General features: G+C 43.0%; 1 protein-coding gene across 1 annotated transcript in view; it reads right to left on the bottom strand.

Annotated features, from left to right (window-relative positions):
• Positions 1 to 8918: 8918 nt before the first annotated feature.
• Positions 8919 to 26101, bottom strand: part of LOC101919857 (D-threitol dehydrogenase-like) — a 30234-nt gene continuing 13051 nt past the window's right edge. Inside the window, exons 6-9 of the mRNA XM_055805194.1 lie at positions 21098 to 21306; positions 20499 to 20571; positions 15272 to 15389; positions 8919 to 9114 (exon numbers count right to left, since the gene is read on the bottom strand). Coding sequence (XP_055661169.1) covers positions 8919 to 9114; positions 15272 to 15389; positions 20499 to 20571; positions 21098 to 21306 — 596 coding nt within the window. The remainder of the gene's footprint in view (positions 9115 to 15271; positions 15390 to 20498; positions 20572 to 21097; positions 21307 to 26101) is intronic.

A 26101-nucleotide genomic window follows, 5' to 3' on the forward strand; every position in this document is an offset into this window, starting at 1 on the left:
CGAGGCTGACAAATTATTCTTTGAAATTTTTTAGGATCTTGGAGTACTTGTATGATTTTGCAAGACTTGCAAAAAGCAGCAATTTATAAGAATAACTCCAAACCTACTGTCCAATTTCAATATTAATGGAATTAACAACTGCTCACTGTCCCACAGATCAGTGTTGCCTCTCATTTTCATGTTGGTGAGAGGCATTTCTTAGTAACTACAGTTAAAATTCAATCCTGCCTTCCTCTTAAAGTCGATGAGATTTTTGCTCTGAGTCATAAGTTATTATGTACTTATGTTTTTCCTTCCTAGTACTGTTCATTTTTTAAAAAAAAGTTCTCTTGAAAGACACTAGCATATATTCTACTACACTAAATATGGTTTTCATTTTAAAACCTCTCTTTCCATACATCTCCATCCACTGCAAAATTCATTTGGTGCCACTAACATAACACAGATCCTATATTAATCCAAGCAGCATACTTCTATTGCCGTTAAATTTTGTAGCAGTGACAGCCACCTGGCAGTCATCCTCTCACCTGGTGTCAGGGGCAGCAGCCAGCTCCCCAGCTGCGGTCCCTCCGGTGTGCTGGGACACTCTTGAGAGCACAGCACCCTTCAGAGACCTCCCAAAAGCGCGCACACAGATTTACAGGTGTCCGTGGGAAGGGCTGTGGGGTTTCTCACTTCTCAGGCATAATTTTAATGCCTGAAAAAACATCCGTTTCCATAGGAAGGACAGCCTAAGGTGGCTTCCAGATGCTTTGGTAAAGGGAAAAGCTGATGGTCATTTTAAATACAATGAATAACAGATACTAAAGCTAAGGCTGCAGCACAACGCCAACATTTCTACCTAATCACCACACATGCTAGTGGTGACAAAAAGGCAGAAACATGGATGGGTTTTACACTTGAGGTGCATTTGTGAGGACTTGCTCAGTGCATAGATTGTATAACCAGCCTCTAAGGAAATACCTACACAAACGTCCAGCCTGTGACTTCATTAAGATGCTCGCTTACTCTATGGGAAATCCATAATAATCTCTATAGAAAGAATGTGATCAATATGTTATCGAGAAGATAAGTCAGTGTCAACGCTGATGTTTAAATATTCATCTACTTGTACCAACATCTTGTCTGTTACTGAAACAACAGGAATATTCAAAGATTAACTCTACATAAAAGACTCGGTAATTTTTTTCTCCAATTCCTTGTTTTTCTCTCGTCAGTTCTACGAACAGTTGTTAAGTAGAACAGGTTGGCATTTTTTCATCAAAACGTTACTTATTTGAAAAATGGGTCTTGGAACAAACCAAGACTTTTGCAGAAAATTTTCATTTGGGGAAATTTTTCAGCTTGTTGTCAAGAAAAGTGAAAACTGAAAAGAACTCATTTTCCAGGATACACAATAGTTCTGAATATATAATCAAAAGAGCTAAAAGAACCAGACGGTATTTGTTTTAATCCAAAGAATTTGAAGGGAGAGAATATAAAAGGACTCATATTAACTGCAAGCACATTTATGAGGAGCTTCAGAAGAGAGAAGATTTGCTTCTCATTCAGGACCACTAGACTAACTCCAGAAAGTACCGGAGGAGACAAGGAGGGAGGACGACTTCCTAGCATTTGCGACCCACTCAAGCCATTTCTATCACTCAGAAGAGACTTCCCAACATTTCTGCAGTGAAAGATCTGTTTAAAATTAGAAATAAAGAAAAAACCTTATGTAGAAGATTAAGGAGCATGTGAAATGCTTGGACAGAAAGATGCTGAAGCTCATTGAAGCTTGTGTTTTGCGTGGTGCTGCTTGGAGGCTCTAAATATAACCAACATTTCTGCCACCAGAGGCAACAGCCCCCTGCAAAAGGGGAGAAAACTGATCTCCCAGACGATTGCACTGCCCTGAGAATGCTGCTGAAGAGCATTATCATGGTTTCATGCAAGGTGGTGAGTGCATCTATCTGAGATCTGGAAAAAGTGATATATGGTAGCGAACCCAGTCCCACAACTAATTCACCGACTACAGCACAGGCACTGTGCAGCAAATCTAAAGTAAATCAACACTTCCAACACCTTATTCACAGGTAAGCACTGAAGTAAAGACTGTTACCATTTCTTAGGTGAGATTTGAACATCAGAATCGGATGAGTGACATGACAGTAAGAGAAGCAACTGAGACAAACCACACTGTCATCAAGAGAGGTTTGTAATGGAATAGCACAGTATTTGCCATTTTGCTATTTACCAAAAGCCTTGTTTTAATCAGGGCTGTAATTAAAGCCCTTAATCATTCTGAACAGTTTTAAATGAATGGCTTCTCTCATGCGTTAAGAGATCATTTCTGCAACAACTGTACATGTAAGGTAGTGTCAGTAGTCTGTCCGGACATAGGAAGTAGCCTATGGAAACATAAATCTATTTGTCGGTATTTTAATACAAATCTGAAAATGCTAGTTTACACATTTAAGAAGCTGTTACAAACTGTCAAGGAAAAAAATATGTATCTTGTGAATTAATGAGGCTTCCTAAAGACACAACTGCGTCTGTACACAGCATGCTATGCTGGTGAAAGGGGAGCAAACAGAGCATGGCAGAAAGTGCTTGCAGCTGCAGTGTGGGGTTCTGTCCCAAAGGACATCTTCCAGGGAACGGCGTCTTGTCCCCACACCCAGGCCAGCAAGGGCTGAACTAGCCCTCATCGAGCCCCAGTTTGGGAAAGGACTTTAGCAAAAGTGGAAATGGGATCTACAGCTTTCCCTTCTGCCTGGATACATTTTCAGGCCACCCCTGGATCCGAGAACATGTGGATTGAGGTGGGAGTTACTTGTACTCACCCATGAACAAGAGCCTTCCTGTGTTTGCTACTGCTGGTGAAGTCCTGGTACCAGAAGTTTCATGGATTGCAATGGAGTCGTTTGGGGTGCACGTAAACGAAGGTTAAACCCAGGCCTTGGTGTTGGGAGATATTTCTGGGTAACCCATCTGTATGGTCAAGGTGCTCTGCTTGGTCCCTCCCCACTCATCTCCGTTTGCCTTGGTGCGATGGGGCAGCTGCAGCAGCACCGGCAGCAGAGCAAGGGACAGGTGGGGAAGGGAGAGCTCCGGAGAAAGGGGGAAGAGGTGCAGAATGGAGAAAAGACACCGGGTAAGGGACAATCTCTCAGCAAACACGCACTGCGATTTGAGAGTTTTGAAGAATTTCAGCCTGTTCTGGTGAGAAGGCATATGCTGCAAGACTGCATTGGGGTTCTCCAAGGAAAGCATGTATTTTCCTTCCCTGCTTTAAAGAACTAAAACAGTGTGGAAATTAATATATAACCAGATTTATAATCACAGTGTAAAACACATATGGTATTAGGCAAGGCTGGGAAAGGTATCCAATTTTCAGTCCTCATCTCCTTGTGTTTTCCCTCCCGACAACTGTTTAACTCTTCCTCTTGAAGATCATAAACCCCTTGTTCCCAGGTGCTACCGCTCCCTTCTGTTCCTCTGTCGGCTGGCTGGGAAGGCAGCAAGAGCCTCCCAGAGCTTCTTGCTCCCTAAAGGAGTGGGACAGGGAATCCCTTTCTACCTTGCTAGCCAAAGGAGCAGGAATTTGCCACAAACCCTTTTGCCCTAGGGGAATTGCTGATTTCTTTAAGAAAATGTTCTGCAATGGGTTTTGCTGAACTTCCAGCAAAATGTTGCTGTGTTTCCGAGGAAGAACTGGGAGACTCAAAGTGCCGTGGTAGACTCCAGAAGGAAGCCCCAGCAGAGGGATGGAAGTCCTCAGCAGGGCACGTCAGAGCCTGGGCCTCCCAAAAAGCAGAAGACACAAGGACCTGTGTCCTCACAGCACCTGGCAGGTCCCGTTTCCCTCACGTGCAGGGGAGAGCCCCAAGAGCCACAGCTCACAGTGCAGTCTCCTCTCCTGCTTCGTGCTGGAAATTCGGATGGGCCCCACCACATTTGCTCCAGTTACAGGCTGAAACAGATAAATAAAACGCACCTGCATGAAACACTTCACTGACCTGCTGCCCTTGGCTTTGCCTCCTCACATACTTGAGCCACCCGTCCCCCAGATGTCCTCCAGCATGAGGAGCGCTGTGTGCTGCAGGGCTGCGGCACAGCTCAGTTAGCACTAGTCCAGCACCACCAGTCTTGGGTCACCACATGTCACCTGCAGCACCTACGCCTTCAGACATGGCACTTTAAAACATTTCTTTAAGAGTAACCGATGATGGGTGGATGAGCTAAAGGTATAAAATCCCCTTTTTTCTCTCAGAGGCCACAATAATGTTCAGTCCCACTTCCATGTCAGGCTTAGATCTTCGTTTTAACATCTACGTGGAGGAGACTGTTAAAAAAAAAATCTAATATTATGCTTTTGAATAGAGAATTTACCTAAGTAAATAATTATTTTTAAACCCAAGATTTAAGCAGCTTTAGTATTCCACATTATGCTAATGTTTGACAATTACTAAGTGTGGGTATCAGCCAGCATTTTTTTTAAGTTTAATTTAAAGCAATTTGACATGGAAAGGTTATTACTTTAGTTGCCAATAAAAGCTGTACTTTTAACATAAGTGTACACCAAGCCCTAGGGTATGTGACTATTATCTTTTCTGCAATTATGTGGTGTTCTACATAAATGTTTAAAAAAAAAAAAAACTTAGAAATATGAAAAGTACTAACTTAGCTACAATGTAAAAGTTGAATAGCAGAGCCGGGAAGCCCGGCTCCCGCAGACACAACACAGGTTGAGGTTTCCTCCTAGAGGTACGGCCGGGAACGGCGCCTCGCCCGCCGCCCCCCGCCCCGCTCCGCTCCGCTCCGCACCGCCCCGCACCGCCCGGAACAGCCCCGCTCAGCACTGCTGCTGCCATTCCGCAGCTTCACCCTCCATTCCCCAGAAAGATGCTTTTTTCCCCAATTTTTTTCCTTTCCTTTTTTTTCCCCCGATTTTTTTCCTTTCCCTTTTTTTTCCCCAATTTTTTTCCTTTCCCTTTTTTTTCCCCAATTTTTTTCCTTTCCCTTTTTTTTCCCCAATTTTTTTCCTTTCCCTTTTTTTTCCCCAATTTTTTTCCTTTCCCTTTTTTTTCCCCAATTTTTTTCCTTTCCCTTTTTTTTCCCCAATTTTTTTCCTTTCCCTTTTTTCCCCCAATTTTTTTCCTTTCCCTTTTTTCCCCCAATTTTTTTCCTTTCCCTTTTTTCCCCCAATTTTTTCCTTTCCCTTTTTTCCCCCAATTTTTTCCTTTCCCTTTTTTTCTCCCAATTTTTTCCTTTCCCTTTTTTTCCCCCGATATTTTTCCTTTCCCTTTTTTTCCCCCCATTTTTTCCTTTCCCTTTTTTTCCCCCCATTTTTTCCTTTCCCTTTTTTCCCCCCATTTTTTCCTTTCCCTTTTTCCCCCAATTTTTTCCTTTCCCTTTTTTTCCCCAATTGTTTTCCTTTCCCTTTTTTTCCCCCAATTTTTTCCTTTCCCTTTTTTCCCCCAATTTTTTCCTTTCCCTTTTTTTCCCCAATTTTTTCCTTTCCCTTTTTTTTCCCCAATTGTTTTCCTTTCCCTTTTTTTTCCCCAATTGTTTTCCTTTCCCTTTTTTTCCCCAATTTTTTTTCTTTCCCTTTTTTTCCCCAGTTTTTTTCCTTTCCCTTTTTTCCCCAATTTTTTTCCTTTCCCTTTTTTTTCCCCAATTGTTTTCCTTTTCCTTTTTTTCCCCAAATGTTTTCCTTTTCCTTTGTTCTCCGAATTTTTTTCCCCCAATTTTTTTCTTTTCCTTTTTCCCCAAATTTTTTCCTTTTCCTTTTTCCCCAAATTTTTTCCTTTTCCTTTTTTTTCCGAATTTTTTCCTTTTTTCTCCAAATTTTTCCCTTTTCCTTTTTTTTTGCCCAGTTTTTCCTTTCCCTTTTTTTTCCCCAAATTTTTCCCTTTTCCTTTTTTTCCCCAATTTTTTCCTTTCCCTTTTTTTCCCCAAAATTTTTCCCTTTTCCTTTTTTTTCAAAAAATTTTCCTTTTCCTTTTTTCCCCAATTTTTTTCCTTTTTGTTTTTTTCCCAATTTTTTTCCATTTTCTTTTTTTCCTCTCCCCCCCAGCTTTAGTGGCAAGAGGAGTGCAAGGCTTTTCTTGCATCCCTCCTGAGCTTTGCTTTTCCCTTCTAAAGGGAAATCACCACATCCACTGGCTTGGGAGCTGTGTTGTCAGAAGAGACCCTGCACCCAGCGGGGAGCCTCGGGCCTGGGGAGCAGCCACTGCACAGCCGGGCATGCATCCCAGCCCAAACGTGGAGCTTGGTCCCACCAGGCAGAAGCACCACAGCAGGGTCAGCCCTGCTTTGGACCGGACATCAGCCTTTTCCCCCAGGAAATTACAGGGGACACCATGAAGAGCCACAGTGCTGTTGCTGGAGCCCCTGAATGCATGAAGCCCTGAGTATAGGGGTGTGGAGGAGAGAGGTGAAGGTCAGCCCTTAGTTAGGGGAGAGGTGAATGCCAGTCCTTAGGAGGAGAAAGATGAAGGTCAGCCCTTAGGAGGAGAGAGGTGAAGGTCACACCAGCATAGGGAGAAGCATTTCCCTCCTGACACCTGCTTTTCTCCAGGATTCATTTCTTTGGCCAGAGTGAGGATGCCATGCAAACCAAAAATGCCGTGAGGGTGTCTGCCCATCACCCTGGGGACTTGGTACTGAGTACCGTACCCCCTCGGGCTGCTTAGTCCTGAGCCCCTCCTGTATCATGGAGCGAGAGGCATCCTCCACCAGCCCCAGCCGGCGTCCGCGTGGGCACACAGCGGTGTCTCCAAACAGGGTCCAAGCCCCACATCAGCCTGTGCAGGCAAACTCGCTCCTCTCTGCTCTGTCTGCTCAGCCCTTCAAAGGCAGAGCCTGGGGGCAGACAGATCCCAGCCAGACAAGCTGCAGTCCAAACACTGGAGGCTGCATAGTTAAGAGATCATTTTGATTTTTAATATTTTTTTTTAAAGTCTGGGGGTTTTTTTTCTGTCTGAGTTTTGTTTTTAAAGTTAATTTGAAGCTTGTGAAAGTCACAGCATGACCCTTGCTGGCTGAAAAGCTTCTTCCCCAAAACACCCGGCACCAGGGCAATGAACTCCAGCTTCCTACAACGCCCCATCAGTGCCTTTTGGCGTAACCTGCAACCATCTCCAGACAGAGAAAGGGAGTTCAGCCTCAGCAGCCTCTTCAACCCTTTGTCTTTCTACGGAGAAAGAGAAAACACTAGTTACAGTTCCAGTGCCAACTGCAGTTCATGTTTCAAATTAACTAAAGTTTGTTATTTTACAATTTAGGTAGGAGCTGCAACAAAACTCTTCACCAGCAGTCCAAGCGATAGTATACAAGCCCCTCTAGGATCCTTTGGAAGAGCTCCTGATGAGTTCACCAATGTTTGCACATTAACCTCTGGGTGAAAAGCCAGCCAGAGGGATGTGAGAATTCCACCGAGCCCTCCAGAGCATGACACAAAATGATGCAAGTGTGGGAGCTAGGAGAGAAAAGGTTTAGTGAGCCCAGAAAAATAATAAAACGTTTAAAACCTTAATTGTTTTTCTTGAAGATTTATCCAAAATTGAGCTCTCCTTAAGCCTGTGAGTTTGCAGAGCATTGTCAATAAATTAGATCATGCACACAAGGCAGGGATTTCAAGCCAAAAAGCTCTAGCCCTGAGTCGCTTAACTGCAACACTCCCCAGAAAAACGACTCGAGATGAAACATGAGATATGTATTAATTATCAATGGTCTAATAGAAAATTTAATGAAGACAAGTATCTTCTTGCACTTTATCCACGATAACGATGATAGTACGTCAGCGAGATGCATACCTTACAACGTGGTGGTGAATGTCAAGTCTGAAGCCATTACAGCAATTCACCACAATAATGGCTAGCCAATGTATGGACTTGTAGCACTTAATCAAAGTAATGACATTCATCCACAATTATTTATGTTATGGTAACAAAGAGCTGCCAAATGCAAAACAAATGACACGAGGATTTGCAAGTGAATTCCTTCCCGTAAATTCTCCTTAGGTTATGCTTAAAGGCCCTCAGGATGGAAGTCTGTATAAATTCAGAGCATTATCAAAACGGCAGTGTTATTGTGCCGTGTTTTACTGCCTAGAAGCAATGAACCCAGCGCTATTGCCGAAATGAGCTCTTCAGCCAACAGAGCTGTATTGGCATCATTTGAGCTGGCCCTGATTTACACCCGAGAGTTGTCTTCAGAATTTTACGGGAGAAAAAAAAAATGTGGAAGACGACCATTGCTTACATCTGCCTATCAAGGAAAACAAAGACTCAATTGTATCAACAGCTACACATGCATTTAACTCAAAGTATATGAGCAGTCCCCACTTACCTCAATGGGCTTTGGATTAGAGCCATTACAATTACCAACCATGATTCTCTATTAAGTGCAGTACTTTTCTTTCAGGGGCATTTATGTAGGTGTTTGTATAAAAACACTGTCAAAACCAAAGAACACCAGTAAATATAAAATGGCAACACTGAGGTTCAAATGCAATGAACTAATTTATTTTTTTTAACACTACATCCAACTGTTTTTCACCACTCACAGGCGTCACTGGAAAAACTTGAATACAAAAAATCACCTCAGAACAATATACTACACAGACCAGCTAATATTGATTGCTTTAAAAATGCCCCCTGTTAAACTAAATAATAGTCAAATCTCACTGCAGTAAATGTGCTTTTATATCATTAAATACTAATTTAACAGAAATCCAAATGTATAGCTAATAACATGAAAATGTAGAAAATGAAAGATTTATATTTTTTTCTTTATACATATCTCCAAAGCTGTACTCAAATGAAGACGACAATCATTTCGTATTAGCTGGCCCAGCCAAACCTGGGACTAAGCTAAACTCTTAATACACACTTTCCAATGTGACTTATGCCCCTGAGGCTGGAAGACGCCCCTCACCATAGGCTCTGGCCACCCTCGATGACCAGATTATGGCCGGTCATGTAGTCTGAGGCTTCGGAGGCCAAATAGACGACGGCAGCCTGCAGGTCGGTGGCCTGAGCCAGCCTCCCGGCGGGGATGTCCGCCAGCCAGCGCTGCACCAGCGGCTGCAGGTCCTTGGAGTGGATGAGTGGCGTGTCAACGATGCCCCTGCAATGAGCACACCCACCAAGAGTTTAGGACTGGGTTTTCCCCAGAAGGAAAGGCAATGCTTATAGGTGTTTGAGATGTTAATTCAGAAGGAAAACTGGGGAATAGCACCAAGAAGATGAGCAAGTCAGCGCTGCTCTGCCTCTGCTGAAAGTCATGATGCAAACTTGGGTAGCGCTTCCTTCCCATTGCCTTTTGCTGCTGATGGGCAGGCTTAGAGGTTCTCTTTAAAGTGAGTTAACACATACTACCTTCTTTGCTAATACACTACCTTACTTTTAGGCTACTCATAATCACCAGTTGGATGTTTTTTTACAGAAAACAAGCATGGCATTGGAACCTAAAGCGCCTTGAAGCAGGTCTGTCACAGCCCTTGGGAACTGGCATCCTTCTACCAATTTCTCTTCTCATCACTTTGCAGCATAATGTCACACAGCGTGTTTGTGTGCAGCCCAGAACCACAAAACAGCCTGACTTCCCATATAAGAAAAACCAGGGAAAACAAAAGCCAGTGCCCTTCTGGGCTCCAGACCCTTTCCACAGAGAGAAGGAGAGGCAAAGATAAGCACAGCATGCCCAGTGCAATTCCCCTTAAACCAATATCCTGACAAATCCCACCGCATTTGCCTGTCTGGCCTCTTTAACGTTAATGAGTGAGTACACCATTTATTAAAACTCTGCTAAGTTCATTTTCTGCAGGTGCCCTAAAAATGAGTGATGCTCCAGAAAGCACAATGCAGGGCGAACATTTGGCTGGCTTTTATGACTTTAACTGCGACTGATTTGTCATACTCCTCCTTAACAACATATTTGTATTTTGTGAAATGTATAATTTTTTCAGCCCCTGAACAAATATATTTACATAACTGTGTCTAACAAGAAATTACATTTAACTTCTCAGAAATGACAATAACTAAAACCTGAACTGCCAATTCCACTTCATTAGTGTGGTAGAAATGCATTCCAAATGTTAATAAAAATTCCAACATGCTGATAAATTAGCGCTTCTAAGGAGCATGTGACACCTTGGTTAACATATTCAACCTCAATTATATTTCTCTTCAGCACCCTGTTATCTGGAACCTTTGCTGGCAATCAGAGGTGCTGTTTTTCAGCGGCCAATTTTCTAGATAATGTAGCTTATCAACACTGTGGGTAAACTTGCCAATGAAATCAGGCTGCACTGAACCACACACACGCTAATTGCATCTCTTTTTTATGCATATTTACAGACTGTCACTTCAAAGAAATCAGTGGCCCATTGAGGCAGCCAGTTAGCTGGAAGAATTGCCTCTTGCAAATGAAAATTAGCAAACAAGCTAGTGATAAATATGAAATGAACAAAGTATAAAAATACCCGTTTTGTTCTGAAACTTCATCGGCATCCCAATTTATACTTCCAAGGAAATAATTTTGTGAGACACACTGGATTCTGGGTATGAGATTTACCTTTTGTTTTAAATGATGGCTGAAATCTGCTATTTACTCTGTTACAAAGTGGACCTAATTCAGACTTACCCCCAAACATTTCTGTTTTCACTAATCGGGCAGGATTTAAATATCGGCTTTATTTTAAATTGTAATAGTCAATAAACACCAGAGCAGTTCAGAAACACTGAGCGATGCAGCTCGCTTAACCTCTGGCAACGCGATAAAGTCAAATTCATTCCAGCATAGGACTGCAGACGGTTTACTTATTTCCCCCAAGCACAGCCCGCTGCTCTCCCCGCCTCGCTCTCCCAAACTCCTCAAAACCTGGATTTCTTCAGAGAGGATCGTGCTTTGAGCAGCAGACATGAAATACATTGGACTCCTTTCCCTTACGTGCCTCTCACTGTGCTTACAAAGCCATCAACATAATCATTCTGGCTTTATACTATCAGATACCAGAATAAGATCCATATGATTTTATTTTTTTTTAATTTACATATACGTCTTAACCCCAAGGGAATGCAGATCAGGGAATACGACACACAGCCCTCCAGCACAACAGATTTTGCTGAAAAGAGGACATTTTTCAATCTGTTCAGAAAAACGATTTTTGGTCTGATCACAGCAACCTGTAAATAACAGCGCCGTGCTTCTCGCTGGACCTTGCTTTAGGTTCACTTCAAGAAGCAAACATTTAGATGTGTAACCAAACTTCGTTACAAATTTTTGTTATATAAATGAGAAAAAATGTAGGGCAAAACTTAAAAGTTGCAAACACACATACTGATGGCACTATAAATATTAGGCATGTCATTGATACTACACATCTTCTGGGAAAGCTTTGGTGCCAAGTTGGGCAATTTAATGTTGTCGAACCCTTTTAGGCAGATTTTAGTTGGCTTCTAACGAGTTCCAGCAAAGACAACTGCCAATGCATTAATTCCCTACCTCATCTCATATGCAGTGCTGAGCCTATCAGTACTTTCTGTTGCATGTCAATGTAATATCAAACTGCTGGTACCTTAACGTTAGATACGAGCATCATTATTTCATTATTGATACACAGGACAATTTGAGACTCCAGAAAAAAAAAAAAAAAAACCACCAAACCAAAACAACAAAACCAAAATGCCTAAAACATTTCCACTTCAAGAGATACTTTATGAAAAATATCACTTACCAGATACTTAACTGGAATTGTTACGTGCGCTCAATCCCCAAATGAGAGCAAAAAAAGATTCCATCTGTGTGTAACTTGATTTCTTTCAGATGAGTTATTAATTTGAATGAGTTAAGTACACTCCACTTAATCAGGAAGTGTTTAATCACAAGATCCACTTAATTGGGACATCTCCCAAGGAATTAAGATTTAAGTCCAAAGATACTTACCAGCAACGACTGCTGCTTAATGGGGATAGTAATGCTGCTTAATTGGGATGCCTTCAGGTGACGCTGGGGTGCTCCTCCTGCCCGCTCTGCCTCTCCTTCCCCCGTGATGGGGTACACCCAAACATTGCAGTGATCCTGCCCTCCCTGTTTTCTGACTCCTCAAAGCCACCGGGCTAAAAGCCTGGCAGGGGACTGTGCGGCTGCCTCCGTATCATCCCAGGGGAGCAAGGCAGGCCTGCAAGGGGCAAAGCCTCTTTGCCCATCACAGCCCAAACCCAGGTCCCTGCAGCCCACAGTGGCTCATCTCCTGAGACTGCTGGGTTTCACTGGGTCTCCAACAAGGTGGCCTGGCTGCGGGTTGAGCTGAAGATCACCTTCCATTTGCCCATCCCAAAGGCCATCACATGATGACATGTTATGCCTTGTAAATCAAGCAGGGAGATACAATTATCTCAAAAAATGGATGTCAATTCAGTGTAATGGCTGCAAAAATGAAGCATTCCAATGCTGCATGTGCCAAAAAAGAGACACTCTCAGAAGTCCCCTGCTCCATCACACCCAACACACTTCACATGTGCGAGGGCCAGCAAAGGGACTAAAACACACTGTGGGTGGCCAGGCATCGGCCAGCAGTCAGTGCTCTGTGAAGGTCCCTATTCACACCCAGGTCCCCTCTGCAGCCTGATCCCTGTATCCCTTTCAGGAAGATCCAGCACCCTCTTAATTTTGCACAGCAGCAGCTACAAGGCAACTGCCCTAGATGGTGGCAGAAGGGCTGAGCACAGCTTCCACGCTACATGGGGACACTTGCTGCTGCATGGAGCAACAGGCTGAGTCAGCCAAAGCACCCAGGGAGTCTCAGCCACCTTCTCCCCAGCGGCACGAGGCTTGCCTGGCCAGCAAGAGAAGCCTGAATCTTGAATTTTACAAATGCAATAAATTGTCCTAAGGACTCTGCCATAGAATTTTATGCATTGATAACTTTTATGTATTGCTCTGCATAAGTTTTATGCATTCATGAATAAATTAAATTGAAAAAAAGTGAACAGATAGGAAAAGGGAAAAAAGGCCAAAAGGTTTGCATGGTGAAATAATGTTTAATGTCAGACCGTGTGTTTGGAGTGCTTAGGGCTTCAAAGGTACACTGAGAGTGCCTTAAAGCATTAATGCGAGTGGGAGGTACTGAAGGACACGTGTATTTTACTTATCCAGAGATTATCTTGGGTATCATCACGTCCTATACCTACCTCTGTGCTCCTTACACTCCCCCAAATCCTCTCCTGTTATAAGATGACTACATGTTAGGTGGGACATCCACGCTCAGAAAGACTTGGGCAGTTGGGACTTTCAACCCTGCAGAGTACTGACGGCACTGACAGCTGCGCGCTCACACTAGGGCTGGTGCCCGGTGCTGGGTGCCAAGCTCGAGCGGGATGAAGATGCCCCTATGCCTCAGCCAGTCATGTCAAGGGACACGACAATGAGATCAGGGGGTCCACAGTTGTGGGGATGGGTCCAAATCTGCACCAAAAGGCAGGGTCACATCTCATACAGGCAGAAGGGTAAACAGGAATATTTATTCACTTTCAGGCTTTTGCTTGTGGTGAGGAAGGAGCTGAGCTCTATGAACCGCTGTAGGCTCCTTCTCTGAAGGCTGACCAGAGCCCGCCGGGTGTTCCTGGCACGGAGGGCTCAGCCAAAGCCTTGAACTGCCGGCAGAAAAACTCTGCCTGGGTCCCCGGCTGCCTTGGGGGAACTGCTCTGTCCAGAACGGGGGACCTTAAAGACAGCCAAATATTTGTGCCTTTCTCTGTGCCCTTTCTGTCTATTCCTCCACAAAGCAGCCCCTCCCTTCCTGTTGCAGGGTTTTGAGCTCAGAACTAGAGTTTAGGACAGGTGGAGATGATCAAAATGCAACCCTCTTTTTGCCTTGAAAAGTAGAAAAAGAGAAGCGTGACTATCATTTCTCCATGCTCTGACAACTGCCTCCAGAAACACAACTTCTTCAAATGAGTGTATGCTTCCACCTTACACAAAACAATGAGTTTTGATCATTTGGTGGGTATTTTTCAAATTTGTGTAAGCCCCCTGGAAATGGGTAATTCCTCCTCTAAGAGCCTTCTGATCTGTGATAGCTGTGAATGTGGCACTGCTGTCCCACCTCTGCTGGTACAGATTATCCGTGTGTTTTCAGACACAATTCCTGCCAGGTCCTGCTGCGCTTCCCTAATTCCCTTCATCTCCCCTGGCTCCCGAAAGCCAGTGTAAATTCACTAGCTCTAGTTGTGGGGACACTGTTGCAGTGCTGCTAGCACGGTGTGGGGAAAATCCCATCACAAACTGAGATGCTGTTTAAAGAATCTGTGGATCACATAGAGTGACGGCTGGAGTCACTGGTATAATTAGTAATAAATAATCATAAGGAAGACAGCTAGCGCAAGCAAGTGGAGAGCAGACTGACAGTAAAAACAGAAGCACTTGCCATTGAGCTCTGTGATTTTCTTTTTTTACTCCACTTTGCAGATTAAAATATGTAATTTGTTTTTCCTAATTTGATGTACATTATATCTTCATTATTACAATTTAACTCCTGGGTTAAAATCCTGCCCTTCTTACTTATTCTGATTGACTTCAATGGTCTACAGAATTTGACCGCTTCCAATTAATGCTATCCACTTGGGTTTCTGCTTAGCACTATCATGCACTGTTAATTGTTTAATAAAATGACTGTGTTGGGTATGAGTGTGAGAAACGGGGCAAGAAAAAGCGCATGTGGTAAGAGAACTTTTCTATGTGAATAAATACTATAAGACAAAACATACAGCTTTAAGCCTTTAAAAATAAGGAAAATGTAATTTGTAACAAATACATATATATTTACAAAATTACACCTGGCCTCCTGTGATTGTCAGAGCTGAACAGTATCTCGATTACAGCAGTACAATGTGGCTTTGAAAGTGCCTATATATTTGTCTCAAGTAAAAAGGGGAAAGAAGTATTGTCTATTAAGTGTCAGAAACCTTTTCTTTAACCGCAGAAGGCTTGGACAGATTAAGGAAATATTTCATCTGGAAAAGAAATGCTAAAAACTACCCTTCACATTATTGGAAAACCTATTATCAAATACTAAAACCTCTTCTTAAATCCCTGAGTATACACAGCAACAGAGCAGGCTTGGTTCTAAGTATTTAAACCTTTGTTAAGGAAAAGACAACATAAAAAGGGATGCAATCCACCTGCTAATTAGAAACTTTATTTGCTGAGATACTGTTCATTTGAGCTTTTTAGAACATTTCATTCTCTTTGTACTCTCAAAATGAGACTACATTTTACTTACGGGGAAATGCAGTTGACTCTTACTCCTCTGTCAATCCACTCGGTTCCTAATGTCTGTGTTAATTTTACAACCCCAGCTTTCGAGGCATTGTACGCCAACTGCTTCTGCGGGTGCGGGACTAGAAGGCATTCAGAAATAGAAAATTATTTATTCTCCATAAATTAGGATAGCTTAGGTACTACACAGACAATTCCTTGCATTGAGATGAACTATTTGCCATTCTCCCTAACACTAGGCAGGGAGCAACAAGAATTTAGCCACCCACAACACAAAACTTTAAGTCTGTATTTTGCCATCTAGCATTTTTGCTGCAGCAGCTGGGCTACTGTGAAAAAACAGAATAAAAAAAAAAAAAGAAATAAAGAAATTGAAAAGGTCCCACACTTGGACAAAGCCAAAACTGATGTATACACAAATGCACATTCAAATATTATACATATATGTATGTTTATATACAAAATATGTTTATATACAAAATACTTATACACTGGAATACTAATAAAATATAATACAGCATAATGTCCCTGCTCGTGGTGGCGAGGGTGGAACAGGATGATCTTTAAGGTCGCTTCCAACCTGAACCATTCTATGATAATGATATGATATAATATGATATAAGTGCGTAATAGATTTTATATGCCATATTATGTTATATATAGCTTCTTGGAACAAATTATTCTCCTTAATTTTTAAATTATACGTAGTCTGAAGCAAACACATCATATTATCTAATCAGTGTTTGTGTGGATGTGAGCACAGGTGCATCCCAAAAATTCAGAACACCCACCACTTTCAAAATCCGAAGCTTTTGAAAAATGTTTCAAAGATGTCACATGTCAGTCAGAGAAAGAAAATGATCAGCTTGCTAATTACAATGTTCAAGCTTGTTAGTGCTGTGTGCTGGAGCGGCTCTGCCCCTCCACCAGCTCTCACACTTGCAGTGTTCCCGGCTACTTAAGGACAAATTCCCAGTGGGTGTAAAATGCTTTAAACCCACAGGAGTCAACCCAAATCCGTCCAGCTGTTGGGATTTACACCCACAAAGTGTCTCCCCTCGGACTTTTCTGGCTGCCATCGTGACTTCATTAAACAAATGCAGTGCAAAGCACTGATCCATAATTAGCTCCGTATCAGCACGGAGCATCACTGAGGTGCTGACTCTCATGGAGGGAGAGTGGGGAAAATCAGTGCTAAATATTGCAAATAAATAAATAAATAAAAGTCACAAAGGCAAGCAATTGTAGCCTGTGGGGTTGGGTAACATGGAACCCTGGAAGAAAGTGAAGCGCTGCATTTGTGTAAGGCACAGCAGGCAAACCCCACAGCATTTTGATAAAAGCACATAAGCAGAACTGGTAGGTTACATTAATTTATTAAATTAAGCTGGTGGATCAGTTCTAGATCACTACCATCCACAGTATCCTAACACATCCACTATTGCATTTATGGACTAAAACTATTGGTTTGAGTATGTCAATTTAAAGGGCAAAAAGAAGTCGATAAATTGAGTTATCCGAACTCTGAAAGAGCTAAAAACCCCACTGCAAATTACTGAGCATGTGAATAAGGAACTTTGCTTTGAACATAGATGTTTGTGAACAGATTTAAAGGACATACATGATGGAAGCAGCAATTAGCGTTTCTTTTTTCCTGCATGTGCTGAAGGTTTGCTCAGAACTCAGAGGCCTTTTGCTTGCCATAAAGAGCATTTCACACCATGGACTCCCTCTGCCAACATTTTTTCTGTACTCATTTTTTGTCCAATATGAAATAATTTGCATTTTGACCAGCAGAACTGCTTTGCCCTCTGCATGTGCCTGTTGCTCCCCAGACACAGCACACTGTGTGGGCTCTCGAAGAGATGTGGAACGTAATTTCTTGATTAATTGCCATGCATCAGTTCCAAGTTACATACAACTTCGGTAGTTAACCTTGTAACCTCCAAAAAGCAGCTCTTTGCTGAAGTTTCCAAACATGTCTGTTTGTGATAAATCATTCGGCGTTTGTTAAGAGGATAAGAGTTTTGGCACTGGCTCTGCACCTTCAGCGCACGTGGGTGAGAACAGCAAGTTGCTGCAAGCTATCAGAATCAGCTTTCTGTTTTGGGGTGGATGCTGAGACAGGGTTTTCCAAAGTCCTTCTGTGTAAATGCTTTTGTCTTTATAAGAACATCTAAGGAAGGTAATTCAGCAGATGAAATTTCCCCCTCCGAGACATTTGGCCCTGCTCAGTCGGAAGAGCTCAAGAAGAAGCCGATGGATGCTGCGAGGCTCTGGCGCTGGGTGGGCTTTCTGCAGCTGAGCACCCTGCGCCGCCTCCTCTTCCCTTACCTACAGTGGTCTCTTATAGACAGCAGAGTATATCTGCAACCCTCCAAACTCATACAAAATGTGGCTAGAGCTTGTGAATAAAGCTATGCCTCCAGCAGTGCCACCACAAAAATATGAATTTATAAGGTTTCTGGGAAGTGAGGGCACTCACTTCTGTTTCAGACAGAGAAGATGGGAGAAAAGCAAATAAAAATGCAGCCTACATCAGCTGCATTACATTTTAAACACCTGTATCCTGGTTTCGGCTGGGATGGAGTTAATTTTCTTCCTAGTAGCTGGTGGAGTGCTGTGTTTTGGATTTAAGATGAGAATAATGTTGATAACGCACGGATGTTTTAGTTGTTGCTGAGCAGAGCTTACACTAAGTCAAGAGCTTTTCAGCTTCTGCCTCCCTGCCCGCGAGGAGGCTGGGGGGCACAGAGAGCTGGGAGGGGACACTGGAGGGACAGCTGGCCCCAACTGGCCACAGGGACATCCCGTCCATACGGTGCCGTGCCAAACAATAAAACTGGGGGGACTTGGCAGGGGGGTGGCAGCCACTGCTTGGGGACTGGCTGGGCATCAGTCAGCGGGTGAGTGATTGCATGTGCATCACTTATTTTGTATATTTTTCTACCATCATTATTTTTTTTTCTTTTTCTGTTCTATTGAACTGTCCTTATCTCATGAGTTTTACCTTTTCTCTGATCTCTCCCCCATCCCACCGGGGCAAGGAAGGGAATGGCTGTGTGGTGTTGAGCTGCCTGCCGGGTTAAACCACAACAACCTGACACACTGTTTTTGCAACCTTGTTCGGTGCATAAGGGTTCTAGCCCGACCTTGAAGCAGCCACGTAATGACAATGAGAGGTGCATACAGAGAAGACCAGACCACTCACCACTAAAGATATTCACTGCAAAATTTACAGACCTGAGTTACACCTGTGCAAATTGCAGAGCCGCAGCAGCCTTGTCTCCGCTGCTGAAGCATACGTCTGGAATAATTCCAGTCAAATACCAGAATCAAAATGCACATATGCAAAATGTATGCAGCTTATCTTCAATTAATTAAAACTGATTCTGAGCAGTGTATCTGAAAAAATCACAAACAAAAACCTCCCTATCCTGCTAAGTGTCTCCTCATTTTCCTGTATCTCTGAGAAAGGACTCAACCTACAACAACAACAAAAAAAAATTATCCCCTAACTATTTCTAGAAACATTTCATACTATGCCAGTTGGCCAACATACTTAAATAACCAACCAACCAACATATTTATTTAACATTCAGCAGATGGACATGATATGAACATCGTGGTTTTTAGTCGTAGTTTTATAACTACTAGATATTTTCAATGCCAAAATTCAAACAGGTTCAGAAGGTAAACACATCTCTGCATCTCTTAACTTCTGGCCTAGCATGCATTAACTTTCAATGACATTTAAACACATCTTGCGATGACCCTTCCAGGCTGCTCTCAGGGTTTCTTTCCAATGCTCATCCCTGCTCCAGGACCGACACTAACCTGATCCCCACGTGGGTCGCAGTGGACGTGGCATGCCAGCCAAGGAGGTGCAGCCCCCAGCTGGGGCTGGATGGATGCTGCGGTGGCACAGCATCACCTCCCTGCTCAGCAGAGCTGTGCCAGGGCCCAAGGGAGAAGCCGGGAAGCGCCTCTCCATCAGCAGTGGAGAGCACTTCTGGGCTGCACGAGCCAGGCTGGGAGCGATGTGCCAAACCAGCAGCCCCCGAGCTGGTGCTGATTTCCAGAGCTTCATAACTTTCTCATAGGGCAGAATGCCTCCCAGTAAATTTTGCCTTGTGACAGTGATGTGGGTGGTGACAGCCCAAGCCCAGACCAGAGCCCCCACCGTGCAGAGCAGAGCATGGAAGTCACAGGCATTTGAAATTTAAAGCTCTACATTCTTTTCAAAACTATTTTTCTTTGGGAGATTTTGTAACTCTACAAAGCTCCGGTGGAGGGACGGTGCCTGTGTTTCAGCATAAGTAAAACAGCTGGTAAAGACACTTGAAAAAAAGATTAACAACAACATTATAAATGCATTTTCGAAGAAACATTTAAAGTTACTGTGCAATAAACTGAGCAGAATGTCACAGAATGTCAAACTGGGCACAGTAAAAATAAATGTTATTCCCAAGGAAAATAAAAAGACTGCATATTTATGTAACATTCAGCAGATGGACATGATATTAATACAGGGGTTTTCAGTTGTACTTTTATAGCTACTAGATTTTCTTGCCTAACTTGGCAACCCAAGGCACCATTTGATTTTTGGATTTAGACAATACTGCAACAGATGTCCAGACCAATAAAATAAATTCCTAAAGGGCTATGCTTAATTTGTGTAATTGATCAATTTTTGTTACATGGGCTTCAGTTCACCAGCATGTAACTGCCTTCCAGATTAGCTCAGCAGTAGGGATTTCATTCCATATGTTACGATGGTTTATTGGCGCTTTTGACGACACTGCTGATTCAGCAGCATTGGTGGAGACACCTGTTGGCAACAATAATGAAATAAAACCCGTGGATATGGGGCAAAAACCAGTGCAAAAGCTTTCGGGTGGCTTGTAAACATCAGAGGGGCCGAGCTTCCCACACTCAGCCGTGCTCGCCTGGAATTACTGGGGAGCGCCCTGCACCTCTTCCATGCCATCACACCATGGGAGCCAGAGGAGGTGGCTCCGCCTCTTCTATAAAAAGTAATAAGTGCTCTAAAACATAGAGGACAGATAAATGTTGAAAAATGATATCAATAAAAATTTTGTAGTACATTTCCTCTAATACAAAATGTCAGTGATTTACTCCTTCCCAATACAGGTTTAATTGATTCAAATAGCATCGGTAGTAATTAAAATATGGATTCTGAAGCACAACTGTTAGCTCTCATCACTCACCTATTAAACTTGCCATAGATGCTGTGTTAATTATCTTCCCATATCCTTGATTCAGCATAATGCGGCCTGCAGCCTGTGACAGAAATTAAAGGAAAGACCAGTGACCCTTTTTGTGATTGTGCTAATAATGACATGATAATAAATTAGTCTTCACTTTTCAGAAGAGTTTATGTGCTAACACATTTTTTTTTAAGCACTTGATATTAAAACTCGGTATAAAAATGGCTGATGCAGGAAAAAATCCCATTGCCATTTCAGACCCTCTTCACTGTTGGCAATATTTTTTCAAAATAACCACTACTGTTGGGAATGGCCCCCAAAGTTTTCTGGTTTTCAGGATGTGTCAAATAACCACCCTCCAAAATATCTGGCCATTCTTAAATGCCTGGGCTTGGACAGCCAGTCAGTACCAGCTGCTTTTGAAAATATTGATAAAAATCTGTAATTGATATGAAGCAAATCTCTCCCTAACTCCACCAAAACTAGGACCAATTTTATTGTGATAATTAGTGATAAAGTGTCATTAAATCTCAGTAAATAAATGCTTTGAAAATTATTATCCATTTGTGAAACAATCCAGTACAGCAGTTCACACTTACTTGGCAGCACAAAAATAATCCTCGCAAATTAACGTTAAAAGTTTTGTCCCATTCTTCTAGCGAAGTATCTTCGCTTGCAGAGTTCATGTTGATCCCCGCGTTGTTGCACGCGATGTGAACCGTGCCCCAGCGAGCCACGATCGTGTCCACCACCTTTTGCACATCTTCGGGCTTGCTTACATCTGCTGCCAGGGCAATGCTTTTGATCCCTGTGGTAAAGGAAGAGTGAGGAAATTGGTACAGGAATTCACAGAGAAATTTAAAAAAATACATTCTATAATTATTTATAATCATATATATATATATATATAAAATGTATATGCCACCTTAATTCATTGCTCCACAAATTGTAGCAACATGTCTGTTGTTGTAATACTGTTCTGATAAAGTTGCTAACCGGTGCAAGGTTTGCTTTTCGGAGGCAAACGGAAAAAGCGAGGGATGAGAGTGGAGTCTCCACTGCGCCAGGAGGAAGCTTTGAACACTGCACCATCTTCTGTCCGAACCTTCAACTGCATCCTCCCGGCTGCCCGGTCCACCGAGCATCACTCCCGGCTGCATGGCGACAGCCCAGCAACAGGATGAGGCAAAGGACTCTCTCATTTGCTCAAATGTACATCTTTTTATTTCTTTATTATTTTCTTTAATGCCAGTTCCCCCCAAGATGCAGCAGAAACCAAATCAATTTATCCAAAAAGTGCTCTCTGGGTGAACTACAGCATCCAGACAGCCAGGAGCCTCAGGCAAAACCAACCCACTTCCAGGTGGGAGCCAACTGGCAATACCTTCAGGTTCACGGGTATGGTAGTCACGGTACGCGGCCCGATTAATTGCAAGTCACACTACCAGAATAACACAAACATTCAGAAGTTAAGAGATTTACTGGATTTGAAACATGCAAAAGTTGTGCTTTTTTTCCTAGAAAAACCCAGACATTGACTTTTGCACCAGTGCTGATCTGTAATGAGCTTCATTTAATTTACTATCAAAATCAGCTTTAAATACCCTTATTATTAAACAAAATAAGCAACCTACTGAGGCACTTGATGCCAACGGGTTTATACCTGTCCTGAAAGTCAAACAAGGCCATACCAGTAAGGGCTGTGGTGAAATGGGTCCTAGCTCCTGAGGAGGGACGCAGCCACTGGGGCTGGAGCAGAGAGCAGCTGTCTGCAAGCAAAGACTGCGCAGGTAGGAAGCTACAGCTATCCAAGCAAGATTTTAGATCATTCTAATAAAAAAAATAAAAGAAGCCTTAAACCTAGCTAGGAGAATAGAAGACGACTCCCTAAACGAAGCTTTGAGATGGAAGTTTCCATGAAAGCCAGGCAAAGCAACAGTTGCCCGGCAATGTTTGAAGAAAATGACTGGAAAGAGGCTTTTGGATGGGAAAAGCTCCTCTTGATCTCCCGTGCCTCCAGGAGCCTGCCAGAGCACACATCCTGAGGAGACGCTGGCCTGGGGTGCTGCCCACACCGGGCCATGGGAGCCAACATCCCCACTGGCCTTCAGCGGTGCCACGGTCCCCCTGCCTTCCACGGCAAAGGAAAGGGCAGAACCATAACACAGCCACCAACAAAAACGAATGCACATTCTGCCATGAAAGAAGACCTCTTATTTTATTGCAGGTTTTATGCTAAATAAGCTGAAAGAATAAAAATAGCCAGACAGCCCCCGTTGCTCCTCCTAATTGTTATCAAGACACATAACATACAGGGAGCTACTGCAATCTTTCTTATTCAATTTACAGACAAAACGGGTGCAAGTGTGGTACTAATGGTAACAGCAGAATGAGGCTCTTCACCTGCCCTACAACTCTGACCCCATGTATGGCTTCATCTTGTAAGACAGTTCATAAAAACAAGACAAAACATGCCACGTGTGAGTGTCTAGCGAAGAAGCGGTGAAGGCACACTCACTTCAAACTACAGTCCCACACTTGACCTTAATCAATTCAGACGATATACCTGCTCTCCAAGAGAGGGAAAAAGCCCTCTTTCTGTCTCTTTGCTGTCCCCCCAAACCATCTGTTACAAATAAGAAATAAAATAGAGTATGGAAAAATAGCTTACAATCTGTAGTCCCAATCAGAGGTAAGAAACCCAACACACAAGCACGCTGCTGCACGCATGACAGTACCAGTGCATCTCTACAGTCATCAGTTCAGTGTTGTGATGCTCTTGGAGGCAGTTTTGTGATGAGAGGGGCAGGAGAGGAGCCCAGCAGCTCCGTGATGGGGAGGCATCAACATGCCAAATCTGCCTGAGGTGCCCTTCTGCGGGGGACATGTACACAGCCCCGCTGCCACGGGCTTCATCTCTGGTCCCTCCGTATAAATGAGAGTAATACATTGCATATAGACAAGAAGATCAGCAGTGACATTGTGCAGAAGGCATTTGCATAGTTTACAGTGAAAATGCACGTTTTAAAAATCCCATCAGACTAATTCTTCCCTTAAGGTACAGGCAGTGATTCCCCCCGAAGACAGAGAGGTATGTAGTAGAAGGTAACCCTTAGGATTTTTTGGTTATGTTTCATTGGTTTTGGTTCTTCTGTCAGGATCCATTAGCAACTTTTGAAAAAGGTATTCACGCAGGATCTAAAAACAAAGACCCCTGTAGCCAAGGGACGTACACCCGAGCTGCCTCACAAAGCTAAAACTGAGATCACAGAGGTTCTGATGTTTAAAACTCATCATGAAATGATAGCACCATCCCAAAAGGCAGTAAAGGGCTTCTTGCTATAAGAAGCAAAGAGGCTTTAAGAAAGCTGAGCAAAAGGTTTCGAAAAAGTATCAGTATTGGGAATGACTTGGGGCACTGTGCTTCCAACTTTGAGTTAGAGATCCACAACCAAAGGGGGTGTGGGGGGGATATCACAGTTCCTTTGTACTTATTATAGCAGGAAAAATATGTCTTAATATTACTATTGCTTCAATTTACGCTTGTGAATATTTTGAGAGTAAAGCTAGCTGAACCTTTTTGTCAAAATTTATTTCCAACAGAGTACGTTACTTCTTTGAAGCAAAAATGTTTCGTGGAGACATATTGATTTCAACAAAAGTTTTCAAGGGAAAGCTTCTGAGGTCCAGGCTAGACTCTTTAGTTACCTCTGGAGAGAAAGAGATTGAAAACCTGACCTTTTCAGATCCTTTCCAAAAACGGGCATTTGGATATAATTCCCTTTCACAAAGGCATTACAAAGTTTGGGTTTTGTTCCAACAAGGAATGACAATAAATTTGAAACCTCAAAAACCATCATGAGTTGGAATAGATGTGCCCTGAGCAGCTGCACTGGTCAAGTTGATAGAGGATATTTGACCTCAAAGGATAAAGATGTGTAAAGACTGAGAAGCAAGGTTTTCTTTACTTTAGACTGCGATAATATTTGCTATGCCTCATGACCCCTCCAACTGCATTTTGTAATGCACACACCCCCACCCATCTCCTCCGGGCTTGCAGCCCACTGGTGAAGGAGCAGAGATGTAGGGCAGCTGCTGAAGGATGGATGATCAAACTCAAATAGGCTGTTGGCATCCCAGGTCTCATGGCTCTATCAAGTAGCCCATTTCTATCCAAATAGCTCTACTTGATATGCAGGATCTCACTGTGAAAAAATGTCCAAAAGGCAAGTTAACTTGTAGGGCACAGCTACTTCGTGCCAAGACCATATGGCTTCAGTGCATAAGAAAATGAAAAGCTTCAGGGAAGGAGGGACTGGATGACTGAAGAATTTGTAATAGGAGCTGGATACTTGCTATTCTAGGTCGTTATTTGGGATCAGACCAGCAATCAAAGCTTTAACCATTATGCTGATACTCAAAGTAAAGTGTCTCCTGCTTGCTAGAGCTGCAGTCCTACAGACTGAGACTTTTTGTTTAAGAAATTCACTGAGGAGGCTCAGGATGATATCGAAACCAGAACTGAACCATTCCTCGTCCCTTCCTCAGGAAGCTGATTGAGGCTGGGTAATAGAAATACATCTGCAGGGGCTGGTTTTGTTGGAGAATACAGTTTCCTATGGCCCAATCCCTTTCTGAAGTCAGAGTGGAAACACACCAGTGACTTTATCCAAACGGGAATGTGAACATTTCCTGGGTAAAGCTCTGTCTTTAGAGGCAATGAAGTACAGAACTTTGAAGAAGGCTCAGTTGTAATCTCACAAAAGGAATTATAAAATGAGCGACACTTCCTTTCTTTTGTCATTAAAATTATATTTCCAGTTTTCTTTTTCCCCTTTACAATTGCAGTTTAGCCTGACTCTAGGGGGAAATTCCATTTAATGTTACATTTTCTGTTTTTACTGCTAAAATAGAAGTGGCTGGTAGAGGATTTTACCTCTTATTTGGGATTTTACTTATGTCTATTAGTATTGTCTTCCTATTTCTGACCTTGCATGCATGTTTGAAAGAACTAGAGCTGAGGGTTTCAGAAGTGACTTTGCTTCAGGTTGAGGGCATAATGAGTTTTAGGCTGACAATACCTCTATCTTGTCTTCAAGTTTTGGCTCATGGTCCAGACATTAGGTACCAAAGCGGTGCCAGGGAGGGGGTGTGTGCTTATGGCTTTGTAGGCCATGCCTGTCATCCATCCTTAGTGAAGCTCCAGGTGCCCTAGCCCCTGCACAGTTTGGTCAGAAGAACACCACCTCTGGTTGTGCAACGCAGGTCATACAGCCACCGTGTGCGAGGGGTGGCCCTTCGCTGTCCCTGTCAGTCATGGCTCACTGCTGTGGTTTCCTTTGGGCACTGCTGGTAAGGAATTTTGTTTGGATCACTTTGCCTCTCTGCTTGAGTTTATATTGATAAATAACTCTCACAGATGATGTGATCTTGATGACTGTTTGCTGAGACAACACTAACATCCAGCCTGAGCAGGAGAAGCTGTGTGACCATGGCATGTATTTGCTGTTTGAAAATCCTCTGCTCTAACCTATTGCCCATCAGGGCCGGATGGAACATGACTGCTCTGCAGAGAAAGGGTCAGGTTTGAACAAGGAAAGCAG

Source organism: Falco peregrinus, chromosome 5 (assembly GCF_023634155.1).
Source record: "Falco peregrinus isolate bFalPer1 chromosome 5, bFalPer1.pri, whole genome shotgun sequence".
In the NCBI taxonomy this organism is placed as follows: Eukaryota; Metazoa; Chordata; class Aves; order Falconiformes; family Falconidae; genus Falco; species Falco peregrinus.